The following is a 23,524-nucleotide window of genomic DNA, read 5'->3' on the forward strand; positions in this document are numbered from 1 at the left end:
TTAGCTATGTTTATTGGCAGTACAAATAAGTCTTCATTTTAGCGGTAATATCTTTTTTGGCCAAGTTATGGAAAAAACCCCGTTTGTAAATATCTGATTTTTGGCCATTTTTTTTCTGTTTATTTTTAGTAAAAAAGAATCTGTATTTTCTCATTAGCATTAAGAATAATTGTCCAAAAGTGAAATGCCATACCTCGTTGAATTCGTAACAAAATTCCCTATCGGCAATTCGTAACAAAATTCCCTATCGACCTGTATTCAAAAATGGAAATTAAAATTTTTTGCCATTTTTCGCAAATTTTAATGATGCGAAAATGTGCAAAATATTTTATTTTTGATAATAATAAAAATAGTGATAGTTAGCTATGTTTATTGGCAGATAATAATAAAATAGTGATAGGGATAGTTAGCTATGTTTATTGGCAGTACAATACAGTCTTTCATTACTTTGGCTCTTTTTTGGCCAAGTTATGGAGAAAATCCCGTTTGTAAACATCAGATTTATGGCAATTTTTATTGTGTTTATTTTTGTATTTTCTCAATAGCATTAAAAATACTTCTCCAAAAGTGAAATGCTATACCTCGTCGAATTTGTAACAAATTTCCCTATCGACCTGTATTCAGAAATGGATATTAAATTTTTTCGCAAATGTTCTTAGCTTATTCCCCAATATCTATCGATATCCCAGAAAAATTATGAAATGTCACGTTCACATTCACACTAGCTGAGTAACAGCTGGTAGTCGCGGAACGCGGCCATTTTTCGCAATAAAAACAGTTCTCCAAAAGTGGAATGCAATACCTCGTTGAATTCGTAACAAAATTTCCTATCGGAATATATTAAAAAGTTTAAATTAAATTTTATTTGCATTTTTCTTCTAAATTTGCTACACAGATGAAAATTATTCAGAAATTTAAAGGAAATTTTTTAGTCTTTAGAACTAAGTGCCTGTCGTAATATATAATTTCACTTCTGAAACTTTTATCAAAACTACTACTAATTTTCAGCTGTTATTGTAAATGGATTTGGTATTTTATTAGGGTCCAGGAGAGAAGACATTCCGTAATTTGACGACTATATTTTGCGGAATTCATTTCTTTTCGACTAACATTCTGGTTAAAAAAATCAAAACAATATAAAAACAACCAAATCGTTTTGTCTTGTTCTGGTTTTATATCATATTTTAATTATTTCGTATAAATGCAGTCTAAAATAATAAGCACTGGCAGAACAGTTTTATTTTCAAAATTAATGATTAAAAAAAGAACGAAAGTATGATTTTATGTCCTATTATTTTTCATTTCATTTTCCGACTGTTACTATGGCAACCGAAATTATATATAATTAAAAAACTGGTGTATAGTAATTCAGTTAAAGTCGATTTCTGGGAAAACATTTATTGTAATGCACATATATACATATATGCAAGGATGAGTACCGGAGTCATATCCTCTTTGCAATATATTCTTCATTATCGATTAGTTTCTAAAGGATGAAAAGCCATTTGTCCTTGAATGTCACCTGAGTCGCAATGCTTTTATTTCAGCAAAACCATGTTTAGGGGGTCGAGATTTGGCCGCCGCTAAACAGGTCTCTTTGAGCGACTTACCAACCGGCCGTTTGACGCATTCATCAAAGTAGCACTTCTCAACGTTATGCAGAAATTCCACCAGTAGTCGGTCGTCGCCGCCATTGGGTCCCATGGAGTACTCGCACTCGTAGTTGTGCTTCTTGAGATCTCGCACACAGCAGTCGATGAACTCTGCATTGGCAGAAAACCAGTCGTTGTGACGCTCAAGGGGAATACCTAAACGAGTCCTTACTACTCCAGTCAACCAGGTGTCATCGATCCAAAAAAATGGCATCCTCTCCGCCTCCGCCACAATCCTTTCGGCTGTTGGCACGTTGGTCACGTAAAGCCAGCCCGACAAATAGGCGGGATATAAAGCATGTGGATACTCCTTTTTGCTAACGTACCACTTATTGGCTCGCAGCCGAATGGGGGGCTTGGCATCCAGTACATAGCCTGATAACAAAGTACTTGATGTGGCCAGTCCAGGTTGTCGCACCTCGAGGGTCTCTAAGTACCTGCGCAGATGAAACACATCGTAAATGATGTCATCATCCAGTTTAATGATAAACTTGGCCTGCTTTTTGCACTCCTCAGAGACCCACTTTAATCCCATTACGTGTTTGTAGCTCAGATTGCGATAGTCCTCGATAAAATTCCCCTGGAGAAGGTCCCCGAAACGCTTCTGTTCGCTGGCCAGTTGATCCTGGCTTATAAAAAGCTCTCTTGAAGGCAGTGCTGCCAAGAGAAAAACTCTTCGCAGGCCCATCTCTTCCAGTTTGCTTTGGGGAATTGCCTGTCGGTGAGCTGATCGCAAGGCATCGTGCCCCGCATACGAAGTCACTATTAAAACGGCTAATCGGGAATTACAAAAATGGTTTAGTATTCCTTACAATGGTTGATTAAAGCGAAGAACTTACCTAAGAGTTCTCTTTTCGCCTTTCGACACACATTACTGGCCAGCAAGTATTGGAAGTCCGTGAGATTCAGAAGAGAATTACTTAACGGAGTATAAGGGTTACCTGGATTCCTCTTCGTTTCGAGTGGTAGGTGCAGCAAGAAACCGTTTTCGCGGGACTGCCTTAAATCCCTCAAGTGATTCGAAAAGTAACAAAGACTCAGTAGGACGATCAAAAATAGCGACAGGATAATCGGAAGCAATCTTCGTCCGCGCATGCGCATTTTTCTTACATTCTACGTGGGATTCCCCTCGTCCTATGCCGTCTGTATGTATATGTGGCTTGGTGTAACTTGATAAGCTTTAATAAACACAATGCCTAGAACGATTATATATTAAGAAAAAAAATAAAGAGATGCGTTAATAACAATTGTTTTCACGCCTTTGCCAGTGCTGTCCCATCAAATTAGCGTTAGCTAAATTAGGAACCGTGTCACCCTATTTTCATTTAGCGATTACACTCTCCCAGCAGCGTTGCCATCTCCGATAAACATCGATTTTTGTGCCATGCCAGCTCTAGTTGTTGTGTTGTTGCTGTTCTTTGCGGATAACAGTTTTCAGCGCGGAGTGCGTGCGTGTGCGTGCGTCGAAAACGTAGTTCTGTATGTGTGTTCGTGTGCTTTTCTTATATTTTTCTAAAATAATGTTATTGAACTGGTTGGCTTTGTGAAGAAAAAGCCACGAAAACTACAAGCATTTGTAAATTCGTTGCAGAATTTCGTTAAAAATTTGCAGCTTACCAATTCCAAAATCTCAAAACAGTGACTGCAACACCAACAAAAACGCAGTAGCAGCGACGTCGGCAGAGTAGCAACAAGAACAACAATCTTGGTGATGAAGCGATGTGAAAAGGAGAGTGTAATATTTGACAGCATGTGAGCTAATCAGCAAAACAGCGATTTCTTCAAACATTTTGTGCTTCTTAAGGGAAATTGAAAAACGGAAAAGTTGAAAAACCTATAAATAATATAGAAACAAATTTTGCATTTGTTATAAAAAGTACAACAAATTTAGCTGTGCCCACCAAGAAACGCAGTCGACTTCGCTGCCGGCAGAACGAAGAAAAAGAAGGACCATAATAAAAAGCAGATAAACCAGATTTTAATGTCTAAGTTTTAAAGATTGAATTTTTTTTTCTTATGTTTGCTCATTTATACTACAAGAAATCGGTGTCAAAATAGTTGTAAATTCAGAACAGCAAAGCAACAACAAAGGCTGCTGCTTGCACGACCGATGCACGAATCTTATCGGGAAAAATAGGGTTCTGAAACCGAAATTTTGTTTTTATTTGCCTAACGATGGAATATTGACTCTGAAATCGAAAATCGAAGAAACTAATACGCCAAGTAAGCAAATAGTGACAATTAAGGCAAGATGACGGACTTTGTTGAGCTGATGAACAGCATGTCTAGTACATTCAATAGCGACTGTGCTACTTCAACAGCGGAGGGTGGTACTTTGCTTAATATGAACTTGGCGGAAGACAAAACCCTCAAGTGGCGTAATTTGGCCAATAACCAGTTCGCTAGTAAAGAAAAGAAACACAAGGACAAGGAGGAGGAGCGCAAGGAGGCAAGGAATCAAGAGGAAATCGAAGACATCAAAGCACTTTTGGCAGATGTTGTCGATGCGGCCGCTGTCAAGCTGGAAGAAGAAGAAGCGCAGAATGCAGAAAAAGTCGAACAACATACAAAAAGCGAAAAAGAGGAAGAAGGTAGGAAGGAAATGGAGTACGATCAAGATGTCGCAAAACAATACTCCGAAAAGGAAGAAAAGCAGAATGGCAAAGCAACATCCATAACAGTAAAGATGGAAAGCAACGAGCGTGCAGAGAAACACGCAACGGAAATTGCAACGACGTCGACAGATAGATGGCAAAACGAAAGCTTTAAAACTGAGCAGCAAAATAAGAAAGCTGCTGAGAAAGAAGAAGACACACTAGCGGCAACACAAAAATCGGATGCAAATGCAGAACCAGGGACAAAAACAAGAATTGAGGCAACAGTAGCATCTCCACTTGTTGTTAGTTCTGCTAGCGTTAAACTCGCTGCTGACGCAACCAACCAAATGCGAGCAGCGACGTCGGCAGGGGCAGCGACATTAGCTGATAAAAATGTAAGTATATGTGTGTGTGTTTGTTTGTATCAGCTTCGAAATTCTTGCTGTTTATTTTATATTTGAATTCATTTAGAAGTTAGCCGTTGACTGCTGAGTTCTTTTCTTTCTAGTGTTTCACGTGTAGTTCAAATCAAGTACATAATGTACACATATTTATGTACATAAATATTGTAGTGTATGGCATTGTTTTTGTTCAGCCCAATCATAAAAAAGGTTAGGGATTCTTTTATAATTCCTACTTGTTGAAAGGTCATACAAATTAAAGACCTATAATGTTTGAGAAGTTAACTATTTGTTAATTCATTTAGAAGTTAGCCCTTGACTGTTGAGTTATTTCCTTTCTAGTGTTTCACGTGTAGTTCAAATCAAATACATACGTACATATGATTGATGTACACATACATATTTATGTACATAAATATTATAATGTATTTGTACTTCTTTAGCCCAATGATATGTTGATATATGTTATATGTTGATATGTCATACAAATTAAATAATTACTATGTTGGAGAAGTTAACTTTTTGTTAAAATTGTAGTCGTCTCTCGGTAATGCCATGCGCTCGCAAAAGAGCAAGAGAAAAGAAGTAAAAAAAAATAAAAAGAATTATGTATTTAGATATTCTTATGAATATTTCCATTCTCGATTAATATTATGTACATACCCCATGGTTAGTTTGTCGTATTTTCAGAATTTGGATGCAAGTAAGGCTTGAAGTAATTGCATCCAATTCTAAGAGGGTTAAACATTCCATTCATTCATCCTTTTGGTCAACAGACCTTTTATGTTTGGTAGAAACAGTTGTCTAGGCAACCGGTGAAGGCATTTAAAGCTTTCTTTGAGGACTGGTACTTCTAGTCAGTAGGTCTCTATATTATATAATACATATTAAAATTCTGAGTACTTCTTTAGTCGGCACATTCAATGAGTCTCTGTATTTTGCAGGTACAAGTTTCTCCCGGTGGAACGCGACGATCTCGAAGAGCACCCAGACCCCCAGACACGCCCACTTCAGTTACTGATGAACATGTTCAGGTGGAGAATAAAAAATTCGGAAAGTCGGAGCAGTATACGGATTGTAGTAGCCATCTGGAGAGGTTCACACTGGACGATAATACTGCTATTGTCAGACTGCAGTTGAAGAGTGAACTTGACAAACCGTCATCGACTACATTATCGCCTGAGGAAAACTCGGCTCCTGCTCCGAAGCGAGGAAGGGGTCGAGCCAGGAAAATAAGACCCGATGCCGAGGTGGAAACCAGTGAGGTTATTTTACCCGGCGAGGTTTCATTAGGGGAGAAGAAACCAGGACGCAAAAGGAAACTCCCGGATGAACCGATAGATCAGCAGCAACTAAGCGACTTTGTTGTGGTAAAAACAGAGGAGGAGGAATTGGGTGAAGCTCCCTTGGGAGATGTCAAGAGAATGCGACGTAGTGTCCGTTTGGGCAATCGATTACATGCCGATGGAAGCCCTTGGGAGGAGGTAAAGACAGAGGCACTTCCCTCTCAGCCTTCTGCAGAGCTTTCCTTGGCGGAGGTCACTTCTGAAATCTTGCCACTAGCTGTCTTAGATGAGAAGACCCCACCAAAAAAGCGAGGGCGGAAGGCAAAAACGCCCGGTGTGAAGTTAGAATCTGAAACATCCTGCGTGCTACCGTTTGCTAATGGCAACAAGAAAACGAATTCCTCTGGTGGATCCGAACTTCAGCTGCCCAAGCGATCAAAAAGACGAATAAAACCAACGCCAAAGATATTAGAAAATGACGAACTGCGCTGTGAGTTCGAAACGAAGCACATTGAACGTATGACCCACTGGGAGAGTGCTGCAGCAGTAGATGGGGATTTTGAAACGCCAACAACAGGCGGTAATGGGTCGAATTCCTCGACCTCAAGGCAAAAGAGCGACAAGTCCGACGGGAGCAACTTCGAAGGTGGTCCAGGACATCCTGCAGGCACAAGTGCCATAAAGAAAAGACTGTTTTCAAAGTCCCAGCGGGACATTGAGAACTATGGCGCAGCAATGCTAGCCAAAAGTAAGTTACGTCCGTGTCCGGATGTCGAACAATTTCTAAGCGACATCAAGGCATCGCGAATTAATGCGAATCGATCACCAGAAGAAAGGAAATTGAACAAAAAACAGCAACGAAAACTGGCCAAACAAAAGGAAAAGCACCTAAAGCATTTGGGACTGCAAAAAAATCACAGAGATGAGCCCTCGGATAACGACAGTTCCAATACGGACAATGAATTCTTACCTACTACAAGAGTGCAAGTGGGAAAACCAAGTGTTACTTTGAGAGTGAGGAATAGTGTTACCAAGGAGCTTCCCACAACAGCCACTTTAAAATCACTTCGGAATCCAGTCGTGCAAGCAGCCAAACTCAAGAGAAGGATATGTGCAAGAGCCACCGGTGAAGTGACTGAGGCAGCCCGAGCAAGTGTTTCAATTTCTGCACTGGATGTGGAGCAGCTTCACTCGTTGAACACTTCTATTCAAGCTGATGTTACCCCGATAAGAGACTTAGATATGAGGCCCAGCACCTCCAGAGTGGCAAAGTTTATTTGTCTATGTCAGAAGCCTTCCCAGTACTATGCCAGGAATGCCCCGGACTCATCATACTGCTGTGCCATCGATCACATCGACGAACAAAAAATTGGCTGCTGCAACGAGCTGTCCTCGGAGGTTCACAATCTACTCAGACCCAGCCAACGCGTGAGCTATATGATCCTATGCGACGAGCACAAAAAGCGCCTACAATCCCACAACTGCTGCGCAGGATGTGGCATATTTTGTACACAGGTAAAAACAGAATTATTATTATGAACCGCAATCAAATACTTTAATTATATTTCAGGGAAAATTTGTGCTATGCAAGCAGCAGCACTTCTTTCATCCCGATTGTGCCCAGCGATTTATTCTAAACACTTCGTACGAGAAGGAACTCGTCGATGAGGAAGATCAGGGCGTCAAATTCAGCAGCCCTGTGTTGGTGCTCAAGTGCCCCCACTGCGGATTAGATACACCAGAACGGACCTCCACGGTGACCATGAAGTGTCAGTCCCTGCCTGTCTTTCTGCGCACCCAAAAATACAAGATGTGAGTAAATAGTGTTGCAGATTGAGCGTGTTTTAGATTTAATTCAAATCTATTTTCAAAATGTATTAATATATTCTTCACTAACCATGCAGAAAACCCGCTAGGTTGACAACCTCTTCGCATCTAACCCAATTTGGAACAGTTGGGAAAGCAAATACTCCAGGAGCCACGGCCAGAAACAATGGGGGACCATACACCGCCGTAACCTTAAGCGCGGCATTAAGTCCTGCTTCAAAAACAAATGGAGCCCAGAGAGGCAGGGCGGGCACTTCCAATTCTAACTCCGGACATGCTCTTAATTCGATCAACTTTGCTCAACTTATACCCGAGTCCGTAATGAATGTAGTGCTGCGGGGCCATGTGGTTTCTGCTAGTGGTCGCGTGACCACAGAGTTTACGCCGCGGGATATGTACTATGCAGTCCAAAACGATGACTTGGAGCGTGTAGCGGAGATTCTGGGTAAGTTTGTTTGCACTCGGCATTTACGTTATAAAGGCTTAATGCTTTTGGAACAGCTGCCGACTTCAACGTGCTGACTCCTATACGGGAGTACCTAAATGGCACCTGCCTGCATTTGGTGGCCCACTCGGGCACACTTCAGATGGCATATCTGCTTCTCTGCAAAGGAGCAAGCTCACCGGATTTCGTTAACATTGTGGATTATGAACTGCGGACTGCTTTAATGTGTGCCGTGATGAACGAGAAGTGCGACATGCTGAATCTATTTCTTCAATGTGGTGCGGATGTGGCCATTAAGGTTTTTATGCCTCTTCCAAATGATCTATAATCATTATAAACTGTACTTTCAAAGGGTCCCGATGGTAAGACCAGTCTGCATATTGCTGCCCAGTTAGGCAACTTGGAAGCCACACAGTTGATTGTAGACAGCTATCGAACTACTCGAAATATTACCAGTTTTTTAAGTTTCATTGATGCCCAGGATGAAGGCGGTTGGACGGCCATGGTCTGGGCAGCAGAGCTGGGGCACACGGATATAGTTAGGTTGGCTTCTCTGCCCCAAGGGGTTCTCTTAAAGCTGATTAATATTTTTCCCTTCATTAGCTTCCTGCTTAACCAGGATGCTGATCCAAACATATGCGACAATGACAACAATACCGTGCTGCACTGGTCTACGCTGCACAATGATGGTCTGGACACGATTACAGTACTGCTGCAGTCAGGGGCGGACTGCAATGTACAGAATGTGGAGGGCGACACGCCTTTGTGAGTTTATTTACCAATCAATGGAGTGATGTAGTGATAACATATATATAATTTTTAGGCACATTGCTTGTCGTCATTCTGTCACCCGCATGTGCATTGCGTTAATAGCTAATGGAGCCGATCTAATGATTAAGAACAAGGCGGAACAGCTGCCCTTTGATTGCATTCCGAATGAGGAGTCTGAGTGCGGTCGCACTGTAGGTTTTAATATGCAAATGCGTAGTTTCAGGCCTTTGGGCCTCCGTACCTTTGTGGTATGTGCAGATGCGTCGAATGGCAGGGAGGCACGACCAATCCAGGTGGTTCGCAACGAACTGGCAATGTCTGAAAATGAGGATGAGGCCGACTCGCTTATGTGGCCGGATTTTCGCTACGTAACACAATGCATCATCCAGCAAAACTCAGTGCAGATTGACCGACGCGTTTCTCAAATGCGCATATGCTCCTGCCTGGATAGTTGCAGTAGCGATCGGTGTCAGTGCAATGGGGCCTCCTCGCAGAATTGGTACACGGCAGAAAGTCGTCTAACCGCCGACTTTAACTACGAGGATCCTGCGGTAATCTTCGAATGCAACGACGTCTGCGGTTGCAATCAGGTTAGAGACTTGGTTATCGGAAATAATCAATTTTTTACTAAACTCTTAAACTGGTTCTATTCCTTAAATAGCTCTCCTGCAAAAACCGCGTGGTCCAGAATGGTACACGGACACCACTACAAATTGTCGAGTGCGAGGATCAGGCGAAGGGCTGGGGAGTACGTGCGCTGGCCAATGTGCCCAAAGGCACTTTTGTGGCCAGTTATACGGGTGAAATTTTGACCGCGATGGAGGCAGATCGACGCACCGATGACAGCTACTACTTTGACCTAGACAACGGGCACTGCATCGATGCTAACTATTATGGAAATGTAACCCGGTTTTTTAACCACTCGTGTGAACCGAATGTTTTGCCCGTTCGTGTTTTCTACGAGCATCAGGACTACAGATTCCCTAAGATCGCCTTTTTTTCCTGCCGTGACATCGATGCCGGAGAGGAAATATGGTAAGTGGATCCAACGATTTTAAAGCAAAGAGATAGATAGTCAAACGAGAATTATTTTACAATAAATTTTTAAAGACAAAAATGTTAAGCCATTGCTTCCTTTTTTATTGTAATATTTCTACTAAAATATAATAATTATTCGTTGAATAGTATTGGTCCTTTAACACATTATTGATCAGAATTAAGGGTTGGATATTTTTGTTGACTTTATTTACTCTTTGTTGTTTCCTTTAGCTTTGACTACGGAGAAAAATTCTGGCGCGTGGAACATCGCTCCTGTGTGGGATGTCGATGCCTGTCAGCAACCTGCAAGTACGCCTCCCAATCCTCAAGCACAAATGCCTCGCCCACGGATGCAACAACGCTGTCGTCTACAAATACGGAGAAAATTGGACAGACGTAGGCTAAAACCTCATAAACTTGAAATGATTGCAGATTTTACAGTCTCATCCGACAAATAAATCCCCACCTAAACCATCAGCAACCAGATAAGCCAGACATCTGAAATCGCAGCAGCCCCATATTCGATAACGATATAAACAATGAATCGTTATCGAAGCCCGTCCGGGCCTTTCTTCTTTGACTGCCAAATGTTTCGTGGTTAACAACTTTTTATCTATTTTTACATATACAAATAGTGTTTGTTTTTTTTTTTTTTTAATTTTGTTTGAATTGTATTAATTTTTGTACGCCTTATTAATAATGTTTTTATTATTAGTAACTGTAAAACCAAATTAGTTTATACTTCCTGCGCGAAACAAACTAAATAAGAAGGGCATATCAAAATTGCTTCCCGACATTGTGGGTATGCTTGTTTCTGGAGCGTAAAAGTTTCAAACTTTTAATTAGGCTTGGACATTACCAGGCATAAAATAGAATTGTAATGGCGGAAAAGACCATCTAGTCATAAGAATGAGGGAGAAAAAGTATTTAAAAAGAAAAGAGAAAACAAATTTTTTTAATAGAAGTAGTCTGCTTTTTTTTTAATTTGTATGAGCATGCTCCAGAATACGTAAATACGTGATACGTAAAAAGTAATTTGTTTGATTTTACCGTTAACCATGAAAATTAGACCATTTAAATTGACCTGTAATGGGCATCTAAATGTTACTAGAAACCAAAAGTAAAGGAGGAATTATTTAGCAAAAAAACATTGTCATATAATGGATAACACATATATGTACATGTTTTGTGCAGGGTGAAGTACTGACACATACCCCCAGTTTGATTACCACTCTACCAATCCAATTAAATCTGGAATCTTTATCAAATATAACAATTTTTCAGTTTGCTAAGCAAGCCAAGCCACAAGTGCCTAAAAGAAAATTATTTCTTACCCGGTTGCCCCTTAGGAAAACCCTAATTTTTCTATAAAGCAATATAGTTGTATATCGAAACTATCTATCCGCTTTCACAATTCAATTTGGGACAGAACTCTAGACCCAAGACTGTAAACGTTAACATGGGGCTTGCATGTGTAATTAACTTTATCTGTTTAAAACGACAACATGTAATTTAAGTCATAGGTCATCGAAAGGCTCTTCTTTATTTTTCTGTTGGCATTTGTATCCGTATTTATGTACCTAACGACAAGAGTCATGAAAAAAATATATTTATACAGTGCAGTGTCCCTTGGCGGTATTAACTGTTACGGCTGACAGTTTAATGCCATCTTAATGCATTTGTGTTCTTAAGTTTTGTTTTTCTTTTGCAATCAAACTTGTAAGTTTTACTCATAATTGGAAGAATAGGCATGCTAGAAGTCATTTTTCGATTGCAGCTACCTTATTGTTTAACCATAAAATATTGAATTGATTAAATTCGCCATAAAGAGCACGGCAGAAACGGTGCGAACAATAAACAAATATTATCGTGTGCAGTTAAGATTGACTTTTTAATGCGGCTTCATTTTTGGGTCGGTGTCTACGATTTGATCAAGGGCTTAAAATTTTTTGTCTTTATACTACAAAATAACACACAGATTTTGTAAAGGCTTAACATAAAATTTGAGCGCCCAATCATCCGCCCCTGCAGAGTTGCCACCCGTTGTTACACTAGCTATCGAAACGAACAGCTGATTTTTGTTTTGTAATATTTGAGGTTGGTTTTTGTTGGCTGATATATTATTACATTAAATTAGATATGGACCTTTTACTTCAAAGCGTTTGACAAGTTGAACTTCGAACGAAAATCTATTATAGCCCCAATTGACAAGACCATCAAATAATCATTGGAAAACAACCTGAGAGATGAGTTTTCCAGACAAGGCGGAGCGCACAAAGTGCTGGAACAACCGGGACGAGTATTGGAAGTGTTTAGAGGAGTACGCCCCAAAGCACAGTTCTACCAGTGGGGAAAAGGTACCAACCCCCTGCCAGAGTCTTCGCAAATCATTTGAGCAATCCTGCCCTGGTCAATGGGTAAAGCATTTCGACCGCAAGCGTACTTATGACCAGTTTAAGGAAAAAATGGCCAAGGGTTATGATCCCTTGGAGGACCGTACGAAGGCCGAAAAGCAAGCCAATTGACCCTTAGCCCGCCAAGGTTTCTAGGAGTACTGTTGACCAGCTTATATCTCTGTTTGTGTTCTTTTTTATGGTAAATAAATAAACTGTATAGTAACATACAAACAAACCACATTTAAAATATATATACATATACATTTTTGGCAGATGGTACTAAGCATGTTCTACCTTGTTTCTAAATTGTGGGTTCATTTTGTATATACTTTGAAAATAAAGCTAAAAACTTGACATAACGTGCCCATTGTAGGGTTAATGTTTCTGCTACTGTAATCAGTGTTCCCACTTCAGAGTTCGTTACTGAATTATCGATAACAAGAAGCAAAAAGGTTACATGCTAATTTATTTATGCATTAAATTTTACAATTTAATCGAGTATCTTCAGTGGCTGAGTTGGAAACGGTGTAGTTAACGTAATGGAATCGATTACCTTTGGAGTTTTGACTAGTATGTTAGCCTTTATCCCCATAGACTTCTACTTTTCATGGTTTTTATACCCCTAGTTAGCGACACATGTTGGCAGGAGCCGGCGAAGGATACAAGTGGTCCTATTTTGAGACAACTGATCACTGAAACCTTTGCTAATACCCAGGTGATTGGAAACATAGTTCCGGACGAAAAGGATCTAATACAGCAAGAGCTACGTAAGTGGATCGATCGGGAGGAGTTGCGAGTGATTCTGACTACCGGAGGAACGGGATTTGCACCACGGGATGTGACCCCAGAGGCCACGAGGCAGCTGCTAGAAAAGGAATGCCCACAACTCTCTATGTATATTACACTGGAGTCCATCAAACAAACCCAATATGCGGCTCTTTCCCGCGGAATCTGTGGCATTGCGGGAAATACTCTCATCTTAAACCTTCCTGGTAGCGAAAAGGCCGTAAAAGAGTGTTTCCAGACCATTAGGGAACTTTTGCCCCATGCTGTTCACCTTATAGGTGACGATGTGTCCCTGGTGCGGAAAACACATGCGGAGTTTCAAGGATCCGCCCAAAAGGGCCACATTTGTCCCCACAAAACGGGAACTGGCACATATTCCGATCGAAATTCGCCCTTTCCAATGCTGGCCGTTCAAGAGGTGCTTTCAATTATCTTTAACACGGTACAGAAGACCGCCAATCTGGACAAGATTCTGTTGGAAATGAGTGCGCCGGTTAACATTCCGCCCTTTAGGGCTTCCATTAAGGATGGCTATGCCATGAAGTCCACTGGATTTTCTGGCAGTAAGCGTGTTTTGGGATGCATAGCCGCCGGAGATTCAGTAAGTTTCAATTTTATTTATAGTGGTAAACTATATGTGCAGGTGGGAATGAGAGTAAATGTTTAATGGAAGTTTAAAATCCTGTCTCGATTTTTAAACACACTTCCCATTCGGTTTCAGCCTAATACTTTGCCGCTGGCAGAGGATGAGTGCTACAAAATTAACACAGGGGCACCACTACCCCTGGAGGCAGATTGCGTAGTGCAAGTGGAGGACACCAAGTTGCTGCAGTTAGATAAGAACGGCCAGGAAAGCCTTGTGGACATTATGGTGGAGCCACAAGCTGGATTAGATGTTAGGTATGTATTGCGAAATACTAAGGAGAAACTAATTAAAACATTTGTTTTATTTCCTTAGGCCTGTGGGCTACGATCTAAGCACCAATGATCGAATTTTTCCTGCTCTAGATCCTTCTCCCGTGGTGGTCAAATCACTGCTGGCTTCCGTGGGCAATAGGTTGGTACTATCCAAGCCTAAGGTGGCTATAGTGTCCACTGGAAGTGAGCTTTGTTCACCGCGCGATCAGCTTACTCCGGGAAAGATCTTTGACTCAAATACCACCATGTTGACGGAGCTTCTGGTTTACTTTGGTTTTAACTGTATGCATACGTGTGTGCTAAGCGATAGCTTTGAAAAGACTAAGGAATCGCTATTGGAGCTCTTCGGGGTGGTGGACTTTGTCATTTGCAGCGGTGGTGTCTCAATGGGCGATAAGGATTTCGTAAAGTCCGTGTTGGAAGACCTTCAATTTACGATTCACTGCGGCCGAGTAAACATAAAGCCAGGGTAATATTGTCTTCCTCAACGCATAGTGCTATATTTATCTTGTGTCCGTCCCTCAGCAAGCCCATGACCTTTGCAAGTCGGAATAATAAGTACTTCTTTGGTCTACCCGGAAACCCAGTGTCAGCATTCGTTACTTTTCATCTGTTCGCGCTGCCCGCGATACGCTTTGCTGCTGGCTGGGATCGTTGCAAGTGCTCCCTTTCTGTGGTTAACGTGAAGGTGGGTTCCAATCAATTTAACCACATTGTGAAACTGTGAGTGGCGACAGACTTCTATGATTGATAGTAGTTTTATCGTGGCAATTAATCAAAGTGGTAAGAACTATAGACTGCTCTCGATGTTCTTTGTTTTGCTGAAATGTTTCTTTGGAAACTTTTAAAAGGCAATAGTTTGACAAATTGCACATTTTCAATGCAAAAGATTTTATAACATTGATATTAGAATCAATAAGGGTATTCCTTTTTCCGTATACGTACATTACATTTTTCATATCTACGTAAAATTAAGAACAAGCCTCTTAAAATTTAGAATAATTTCTTGATATATTTTTCTTTCAGTTGCTAAATGACTTCAGCTTAGATAGCCGCCCGGAGTTCGTTCGGGCCTCCGTGATTTCGAAGTCTGGAGAGTTATACGCGAGCGTTAATGGAAATCAAGTAAGCCATCTTTATCTAAAATAAATCCCATATTATGACAATTTTTTTGCGATTATCCTAGATTAGTAGTCGCTTGCAGAGCATTGTTGGTGCCGATGTTTTAATAAACCTTCCTGCACGTACTTCTGATCGACCATTGGCGAAAGCTGGTGAAATTTTCCCGGCCTCCGTGTTGCGCCTTGACTTTATCTCGAAGTACGAATAAGAACTACATAAACGTAAAATGTAAAAAAAAACCTATAAAACACATATGTTGGACAGATAGCACATATATTTTCTTTATTATGATAACATTAAATATAACGTTCAACAATTACACCGTTAGCAGTGTGAACAAAAACGATTAAAAAGTAAATATTATAAAAGCCCTCAGAAAAGAAAAAAAAAAGAATATCAATCGAAAAATATTGTAAAAATATTAAATTAGGAAAAGAAGCAGGATCGGATGCGTTATACTAAATTGGATCAGGAGCATATGTACAGGAAATGGAAGAAGACAAATCTTAAACCGACTGACTGGCGTTCTCGCCGACTGTTGAAGCCACCGGCATCTGAAGTCGCAGCGAGGAGCGACATGGCAACGCAAATTGGTATTTGTTATGACTTAGGAGCGCATAGCGCTGCTGCGGAACATAGTCCCACAACGCCCGCTCGATCACATGAAGAGCGTCCGGACTGAGCACGTCCGCTGTATACTGCGTAGGGGCCCCAACGACCAAGGACATGGCTGAAATAAATTACAAACAAAAAATTATATATAATTGATTTATTTCCCAAACCTGACGGATTACATTACTTTGTGCGACTGGTGCCTTGTACAATGACTCTGCCGTCATGCCGCAGGTATCCAAAGCGACCACGCTGACCCCGTAGGGATGCAGCTCCTTACGCAGCTCTTCGGCACACTTGTCTACGGCAACACGTGAGGCGTTAAAGGCAACCAGTCCATCACCTCCGTTTCGAGCATTTCCACCTCCACTTACTCCTCCCAAGTAAAGGAGTCTTCCACGTGTCGGACGGAGAAAACACACAAAGGCCTTGGCCACACGTAAGGTGCCCAGGATGTTGGTTCTGAGCATGTGCTCCCACTGCTGGACATTCTGCGATTCAACCTGGCCTCGGAAAACACTGCCACTAGTATTAATTACGGCCGCAATCCCGCGCTCATCTGCATTTAGATTGGCGCCTATAATAACGGTGGCCTCGCGAAGCACATCCTCTCGGGTGACATCCAATCTCATCGGAATAATTGTGCCTGCAATGGGTTCCTCACTGTACTCTCGGATCTTCATCCAACTGCATAGAAGTTTTGCGGGCAGCGAATCTTGGGCCTCCTTCATTCCAGCAAAAACCCGGTAACCCTTGTTAGCCAAATGGGTGCACAATTGAAGACCCAATGCGGTATCCGCACTGGTTATCAGGACCACCCGATTGGGATGACTATGCGCATTGGCAGATGCGCTATCCTCGCGCACTTTACAAATCAGGTAAATAAGCAGCGCGCCGGCGATCGAAAAAAGCGCCAGCAACTGGAAGCCCAACACCAGCATGGTCATTGCCTCCATTATGACATTGCTGGAATAGAAGAAAAAAGGTGAGATTACAGGTGAACAATCTGATGGCACAGAAAATGTAATTTATCAGTATAGAAGATCATCTTTCTTACATTTACTCAATCGGCACTCTTTATTAAAATATTTAAATCTCACAGGAGTTTAACGTTATAGTTCATTTAATAGGTACATTTTAGAGGATTTTATTATATAGCCGAATTAAAAAAAAAATAAATTGTATATAAATATGCGTTTTGAGCGTGATGTCAATGACATTTATCACTACGACCCCAAAGAGCTCTTTTGCTATATTAATATATATGTATAATATATTTTTGCATTTTTACTTTTACTTTCTCCTGAAGTCTGAATATGCAATCCTGGCACGACAAGTAAATCCTTTTAATTAAAGTACTAGTTATGCGAATTTAAAAATATTTTAGCACAATATCGTAATGAAATGTAAATATATAATAAACTAAATGTGTTTTGAACCTCTAAGAATATATGTGTATGAGATTAGGTATTGAAATATTAAGAACTCTAGAAAGGTTTTATAATGAAACTGTGTCTGGATCTAACCGACACTTTTTCAATTAGGCGAGGAGTTTAATAACCTTTTAGAGTTAAATAACCAGAGATTGAATTTATATAGTCTGGGTATATTAAATATTAGGAAATTAAACATCAAGAAGTATATAAAGGTTTAATAACGAATATGTGTATGAAACGTATATTTGTACACTATTGGACACTTTCTCTTCCAAACGAGGAGTTTAATCACCCTCTTGAGTTGGGTAACCTGAGATTGCACTTGCTGTATATGAAGTGGATATTTATTTTTAGCTTGAATATACCTAGAGACGTATAGATAGCCTCAAATAACAACTTTAAGCTTGTCTTGCACTATTTCCTCTCTTTTTACTTATAATTATTTAATTATTGCACATTTTTCAACGCGTGTACAAAAATTCGGCCGATCTCTTAAAGAAATCGAAAATGTTCCAGGTGGGGTAACGGCATATAGATACATATCTATCCAAGTATTTTTGGATCCATGAACACGTCAAACGAACGTGTCCAGCGAGGCGTGCCTAACCATTTGGAAGTAAGCTATGACTACGTTTTCTTGACTTTCCACTTGTGATGAGGAAAATAAAGGAAGGATGGGATCTGGTATGTGCGCTTTACAGACAGGGGATGAACAGAACTAAGAGTTTGTGCATATACTACTCTAGTTGAAGAGCTATGACAAGTCTTTTTAACCCATTTACACAGCAAATAAATAGTTAAGATCGGTATAATTTTAGGCGGCTTGAAGTTTTGATATTATATTATTATATTGTGTTCATTATTTTAAAAAAATGCATTGGTGACTTTAAAGAAATAATTCTCTAAAGTATTTTCTTCGAGGTAAATTATGAAAATTAAAGGCATAATAAAAGTTGTATCTTTTGCTTGAACTAGCTGTTAAATTTACATACTCTGACGGTTTCGGCGTTTTCCTTCATTGTCAAGCTGAAAGAAATTTGTTCACGCCCGGAAATGGGTTTGCCAAATCTGCAGCTTTTCGGGCTTAATCGCGGAACTTATGTGTGGGGTAAACGAAATGTACGCTGATTTTGGTCTAACTACCGATGCAGCGGTACTGCAACCGCAAACACCGGCTGGGTAATAAGACAAACAAACGGCGGAAAAAACAAAGCCATAATGGCAATCAAGCAATACGAGGAAATTTGAAAAACTTAGTGAGAAGATTTAACTAATTCTACTTGTATAATTTTTAGAATTATATTTACAAGATTTCATATCTGAGCTAAGATGTAAAATTACTTTCATTGTTCTATATACATATTGTATGAGTCTATCGTGCTTGGCCAACGAGACTATATGTGTTGCACTCGTATTATTATATTTATTGTTTTGATTCGGTAGTTTTATTAGCCATGATATACAGTTGTGTTCATAAAAATAGCAGTGCTTGGGACCAGCGAGTTTAAGATAAAAAATTCCCATGATTTACAGTTTTAAAGGTCAAATTTTGTTTATAATATCATAAGGTATTTAATTTCAAACAATTCAACAAATGTTGCGTATATTAATTAGTTTAATCGCATATGTGTTCTCTCTTTTCGGTTGTTCGTATCACGATCAGCGCTCGCATTCAGTCAGAGGAAAAATTCGGGTAAATCACAGCTAGTTAGATAGAGGCATATATTCAGCACCGTAAAAAGCGATTTAGCATAATTTATTCATATATATGTACGTATGTATGTACATATGTTTATCGATATTTTCCGTTATTTTATACAATGCAAAATAAGGATTGGTAAAAGTGGACGCGATTATTAAAGTCTGATTCTACAAGTAGTTGGTGTTTAATTTGGCGGTGTTATTAATATATTTAATAAATCGTTTGAATATTTTTATTTAATTATGAATAATTTAATAGCTAAATTAAAATTCAACGAAACGATAAATATTTTTTAAAATGATATTTTCAATATTGCCTCAACCGCTGGACCATTTTTGGGTTCGGCCTTTTTCCTTCGTTGCTCAAAAGCAAATGCAAAGCAGATTGTTGTCTGATTGCCATAACTGATGAAGCGAGAGAAGAAATCGGAGAAAATACCGAGAAAAAAAACAAAAAAAAACACTGTAGACGCGCGCAAACAAATCTAGTTGCTCTCATTAATTTGCACTTCAAGTGGAAAAATAGGTCAAACATTTTTTGTATTTAGAGAGGTTTGGCTAAGACTTGTAATACATAATTTACTGTATTTTTTTTTGTAATTTATTCTATAATTTAAAAAAAAAATATTTAATGAGTTACCAATTAAAATTTGATTTGGTCATTTGCTGAAGTTATTATTTAATGCTTGAGTTTTGGCTGAAGCTCATGTGCTAATTTGCCCAAAGAAAACCCAGGGCCTCAGATTTTAATATATATATAGATATAGGGATATTGTCGTATCGTATTCGTTTAAACAAGTTTTTATGTTTTCTCGTGTTGCTCTCGCGTAAGGGGTATGATTAACACGATTTAATATACCCACTGCAATGAACTTATTTGTATCACGAAAAAACCCGTGCAAGACTTTTCTTTTTAGTTCTTTGTTTTTGATTAAGTTTACGGCGTTGCCATTCTATTGAAGTTCACACCCAGCACTTTTTTATTCTATTCCGCTTGTTTTCAAGCTCAGATGTAAAATAGTGGCGATTGTTGATGTAGCTATTCCCCATTAAGATTAGATCATCGGCTTCCAGTCAAGTGAGCTAAGCACGGGCGTGATGGCACTTCACTCCGAGAATTTGGGATCGGATGACATCATTATTGCGGCCCATCCATATGTGGTTACATTTCGTGGGAGTAGTAAAAGGGAACCTATAAACGATAATCTACCATCGCTTTCGACAGAATTGTTCCCTTGGCTAGGATAAAATGAGTTCAATCAAAGGGTTTCTATGCAAGGAAGGAAGCACTTGATGATACCCTATGAAGTATGTATACATAATTTTAGTTAGTATGACAATTCGAGTTCATATAGCTTTGTGTATAAGTCTTTCATTTTGAAGATATTTGATTTATATGTCTTGCAAAAAAATTCGATACTTTGTTCGACGAGGTTTTGTAAGAAGTTGTTTTGATGTATTTTTATTTTTGTATTTTTCTTTGCGAACCAATTATTGATTCAAAAGCGAATTCGGCTATCGTGTGTGTCAAGTATAATAGCACTTTATTTTAAATTTAGATGTCTGCTCTTGTTGGCCCAAAAATCGAAAATAAAAAATTAAAAAATGCATTGCGTTTCAGCTGAACAACTTCACGCTCCATTCAGCATTAAAATTGCTTTGTGCCACTTTCAAAGCTATTTCTACTGCAACAGGCAATTGCTTCTCTAAAATGTTTTTTTTTTTTAATTATTTCTTATTTTTTATTTGCAACCATTTGGAATGCCTCCTATTCACTTTTAAGCTTTTTTCTTGTTGGCAAAAGACACCAAACCAGGTGGGGCTTACACGTATATAACTGTACACGTATGTAACTGTGTCTGCGGAAAGGACCAAAAGTCATGGATTTCTTACATTAAATGGAAAGGCACAGAACGGCTGGAAACGATAATAAAAGAGAGACAGACAGATTAACAAATTCTGCTGACTTAAAACTACAAACTACTATTCCTCAACCATCTGTTTTCAACCCTCGTTGGCACATTATAGTCGAAAAAATAAAAAAACACTTTCAGTGTAGTCGCGAACATTTAGGACGTTGTCATCAAACTTTCCTTTCTTGGTGATTCCACTTTATAATTGAGGTTTTTTGATGGTTGATCTGCGTATGCTTCGGGAATCTTAATAATATGTCTCTGTTCGGACATGCCTAATAATTTTTTGTTGCGCATGCGCCGTTTCCTTGTAGCTGAAAAATAATCCGCAACGAAATATCTATACACTTTCGAAAAATATTTTTATTTTTTAGAAATATATCTGCATTTGCTTCGCAGTCATTGCACTCGTGTATAGCGTGTGTTTTCATTTTTTTTTTTTGGATTGCCGAAGAGTGTGGTGTTGAACATAAGTTTGGTCCAATTTGACAATAAGAGTGGTATGGTGTACCTTTATTTTAGTTGTACTGTTAAATCTGGTAAAAACAAGCACTGAAATGGAGTTAAAAAATACTTAACCAAAAAAAGACATTTGCAAAAAGCGTAGCAGGGGCTTATCGATCTTGGTACTCAGTTAGTAAATGCATCCAAATTTAGAAGTGAACCTGTCTGAATCCTTTGAGCAACAGGATCAACATTAATCTTGTGTGCGAGCTATTCCAGAACAGGTTTCCCCCATATCAGGACTTGTTGCTTTTTGCATTCAAGCCATCGCTTGTCATGACTTAATAATTATATCTGGCGCATTATTGTGTCTGTTGGTATAACAGAGATTCCGCACGAGCTAAAGCGTGTGGAATGAGGAGATACTAAAAATCTGCAGTTGAAGCCAAGATAAAAGCGGTATGCAAAGCGGGGAATGTGGGGGCTCATGCCGTCGTCATTCGAAGGCCCAGCTTTTGAACCTAAGACACGTTTGGAGCTTACCTTTTGGAATGTGTCTAATTAAAGTTAAAGTCTGGTTGGCTAAAAAAAATTACACTTAGACAAAACTTTAATATATGATAGAAACCAAAAAAATTAAAAAAAAGTATATTTGGCAACGCGACGCGATATCAAGCATTCACTTTAAACGTACTATAGTGTCTTGAATTTTGTTTTTTGATTTACTTATTTTACACACAGTCTGCCTATAGCCCAGGCCTGATTGAGTGCGACAGAGAGAGGATTATGCTACTTATTTTTTGTTGTTTTTAACTCTCGATTCAGCGATATTGTTCCGTACTGCGACTTTATTGACTGAGTTGGAACTGAAGACTGGTGGCTTGAATTTCGGGTTTGCTTCACCGAACAAAAATAGCCGAAGACCAGGCGGCGTAGACGAGGTCTTTCGGCCCCATCACGTAGAGTCGTGCCCCCACCTTTTATAAAGGCCTTCTTAAAACTCGCTTTGTGATCGTGTGTTAGGCGAACAAATGTCAAACGATAGCTGGTGATCCTTAACTGGTTTTCAAGTTTTTGGGGTCCGGAGTCATGAATCTATTGCATACCACATTTTTAAGGCTTACAACCTGTCTAGTGCCTGTCAAATATGGGTGCCTTTTTTAATGCACAAAACAAACTTCTTTCTCAAACTATGAATGTAAGAGTATCATGATTCCGGCGATTAAGTGATTAAGTCCCTTGTGGAAATATTGAAATTTCGCTGGTAAGTGCAGTGTTAAGTGCAAAATGGTTGAGCTGGATATATGAATATAGACTGGAAGCAAGATCGACCGAGTTTTTCCGCTCAATTTTGCACTAAGAAAAACCTGAAACACAAGAAAAATTGCAAGCTTGAAAGAAAAGGGGGTAAGAAGCGGTTTGGTTCCAACTGCAATTGGCCGAGTCGATCAAAAACCTGTTGATGGTTTCAGAGAAATATCATGTAAAGCCAATACAGAACATTACAAGTAGCGAAAATTGATGCAGCAAATTTTATATACAATTTTTTTAATCGTCAATAGATATTATTTGGTTTATGAAAAGGTAAACATTCGGTGCGTCTGGTGAATTTCTCTCTTTCTTTCTTTTGGACAGTAAAAGGAGTTACCATATTGGTTCAACGCTTCAGAAAAAACGAGAAACAAGTTTTTCCAGAAGAAGTCGGTGGAATCTGGCTCTTCTGCAGCCGTTCCCTAAAAGACGAAGTCTCAAGAATTGTATAAATATTCAATCTAATCCACTTTTTAAATAAAAAAGCTTAAAAAAACGCTTTACTTTCTTTACCTGTTTCTCGCCACCCGTTACTTAATTTTAGCAGTGGCACCTGTTTTGGAATGTCATTCTTTCATACAATTTCCTTTCGACGTGTATTAAAGTTTTAGGAAGTTTCTATTTTTCACAGATCATAGTTGGTACTCGAAAAAGATAAAAAAAAGTTATGGGGACAGTTACTTAGGTTTATAAGCATCAAAAACAGTATTCATATTAGCTGTGACACAATTTTTTGTCGAAGCTATGGAGATATTTACGATTTTTAACAATAATTACGATTTAACAATATTTTTATCTTTCGTTTTTTTCTCTTTCTTCTTTCTGTATTTTCTCAATTGCATTAAAAATAGTTGTCCAAAAGTGAGAT

At 39.3% G+C, this 23,524-nt stretch overlaps 5 protein-coding genes across 11 annotated transcripts; 3 read left to right on the top strand and 2 right to left on the bottom strand.

The window, feature by feature from the left end:
- Positions 1-1,367: 1,367 nt before the first annotated feature.
- Positions 1,368-2,948, bottom strand: LOC117148857 (beta-1,3-galactosyltransferase brn). 4 transcript variants are annotated; one of them, XM_033316518.1, is made up of 3 exons: positions 2,492-2,948; positions 2,177-2,426; positions 1,368-2,089 (listed from the first exon to the last, which is right to left on the bottom strand). In XM_033316518.1, exons 1-3 carry the CDS (start codon positions 2,751-2,753, stop codon positions 1,519-1,521), a joined length of 1,083 nt encoding a protein of 360 aa, XP_033172409.1. In that variant the 5' UTR covers positions 2,754-2,948; the 3' UTR covers positions 1,368-1,518. The 4 variants fall into 4 exon arrangements, with proteins under 4 accessions (XP_033172409.1, XP_033172411.1, XP_033172410.1 ...); XM_033316520.1 differs by having other exon boundaries at positions 1,368-2,426; positions 2,492-2,652; positions 2,763-2,947; XM_033316519.1 differs by having other exon boundaries at positions 1,368-2,426; positions 2,492-2,661; positions 2,763-2,947.
- Positions 2,949-3,073: 125 nt separating this feature from the next.
- LOC117148856 (histone-lysine N-methyltransferase EHMT2) lies at positions 3,074-11,898 on the top strand. Of its 2 annotated transcripts, XM_033316516.1 has the most exons (10): positions 3,904-4,644; positions 5,595-7,451; positions 7,507-7,748; positions 7,841-8,208; positions 8,265-8,506; positions 8,561-8,751; positions 8,812-8,973; positions 9,032-9,569; positions 9,641-10,014; positions 10,249-11,898. In XM_033316516.1, exons 1-10 carry the CDS (start codon positions 3,904-3,906, stop codon positions 10,415-10,417), a joined length of 4,884 nt encoding a protein of 1,627 aa, XP_033172407.1. In that variant the 3' UTR covers positions 10,418-11,898. The 2 variants fall into 2 exon arrangements, with proteins under 2 accessions (XP_033172406.1, XP_033172407.1); XM_033316515.1 differs by having other exon boundaries at positions 3,074-4,644; positions 8,561-8,973.
- Positions 11,899-12,096: 198 nt separating this feature from the next.
- LOC117147713 (cytochrome c oxidase assembly factor 6 homolog) lies at positions 12,097-12,648 on the top strand. Its single transcript, XM_033314710.1, has 2 exons — positions 12,097-12,114; positions 12,177-12,648. The coding sequence occupies exon 2, from the start codon at positions 12,264-12,266 to the stop codon at positions 12,540-12,542; it is 279 nt and encodes a 92-aa protein (XP_033170601.1). The 5' UTR covers positions 12,097-12,114; positions 12,177-12,263; the 3' UTR covers positions 12,543-12,648.
- Positions 12,649-12,829: 181 nt separating this feature from the next.
- LOC117147707 (molybdenum cofactor synthesis protein cinnamon) lies at positions 12,830-15,506 on the top strand. Of its 2 annotated transcripts, XM_033314696.1 has the most exons (7): positions 12,831-12,983; positions 13,040-13,800; positions 13,921-14,099; positions 14,158-14,586; positions 14,643-14,805; positions 15,144-15,242; positions 15,304-15,506. In XM_033314696.1, exons 1-7 carry the CDS (start codon positions 12,953-12,955, stop codon positions 15,445-15,447), a joined length of 1,806 nt encoding a protein of 601 aa, XP_033170587.1. In that variant the 5' UTR covers positions 12,831-12,952; the 3' UTR covers positions 15,448-15,506. The 2 variants fall into 2 exon arrangements, with proteins under 2 accessions (XP_033170588.1, XP_033170587.1); XM_033314697.1 differs by lacking the exon at positions 15,304-15,506 and having other exon boundaries at positions 12,830-12,983; positions 14,643-14,840; positions 15,144-15,230.
- LOC117147708 (estradiol 17-beta-dehydrogenase 2) lies at positions 15,492-22,227 on the bottom strand. Of its 2 annotated transcripts, none has more exons than XM_033314700.1 (3): positions 22,072-22,227; positions 16,039-16,817; positions 15,492-15,969 (listed from the first exon to the last, which is right to left on the bottom strand). In XM_033314700.1, exons 2-3 carry the CDS (start codon positions 16,805-16,807, stop codon positions 15,746-15,748), a joined length of 993 nt encoding a protein of 330 aa, XP_033170591.1. In that variant the 5' UTR covers positions 16,808-16,817; positions 22,072-22,227; the 3' UTR covers positions 15,492-15,745. The 2 variants fall into 2 exon arrangements, with proteins under 2 accessions (XP_033170591.1, XP_033170589.1); XM_033314698.1 differs by having other exon boundaries at positions 21,889-22,227.
- Between the last annotated feature and the right edge of the window lie 1,297 nt (positions 22,228-23,524).

The sequence above is a fragment of the Drosophila mauritiana genome, chromosome X, assembly GCF_004382145.1.
Source record: "Drosophila mauritiana strain mau12 chromosome X, ASM438214v1, whole genome shotgun sequence".
Classification (NCBI taxonomy): Eukaryota; Metazoa; Arthropoda; class Insecta; order Diptera; family Drosophilidae; genus Drosophila; species Drosophila mauritiana.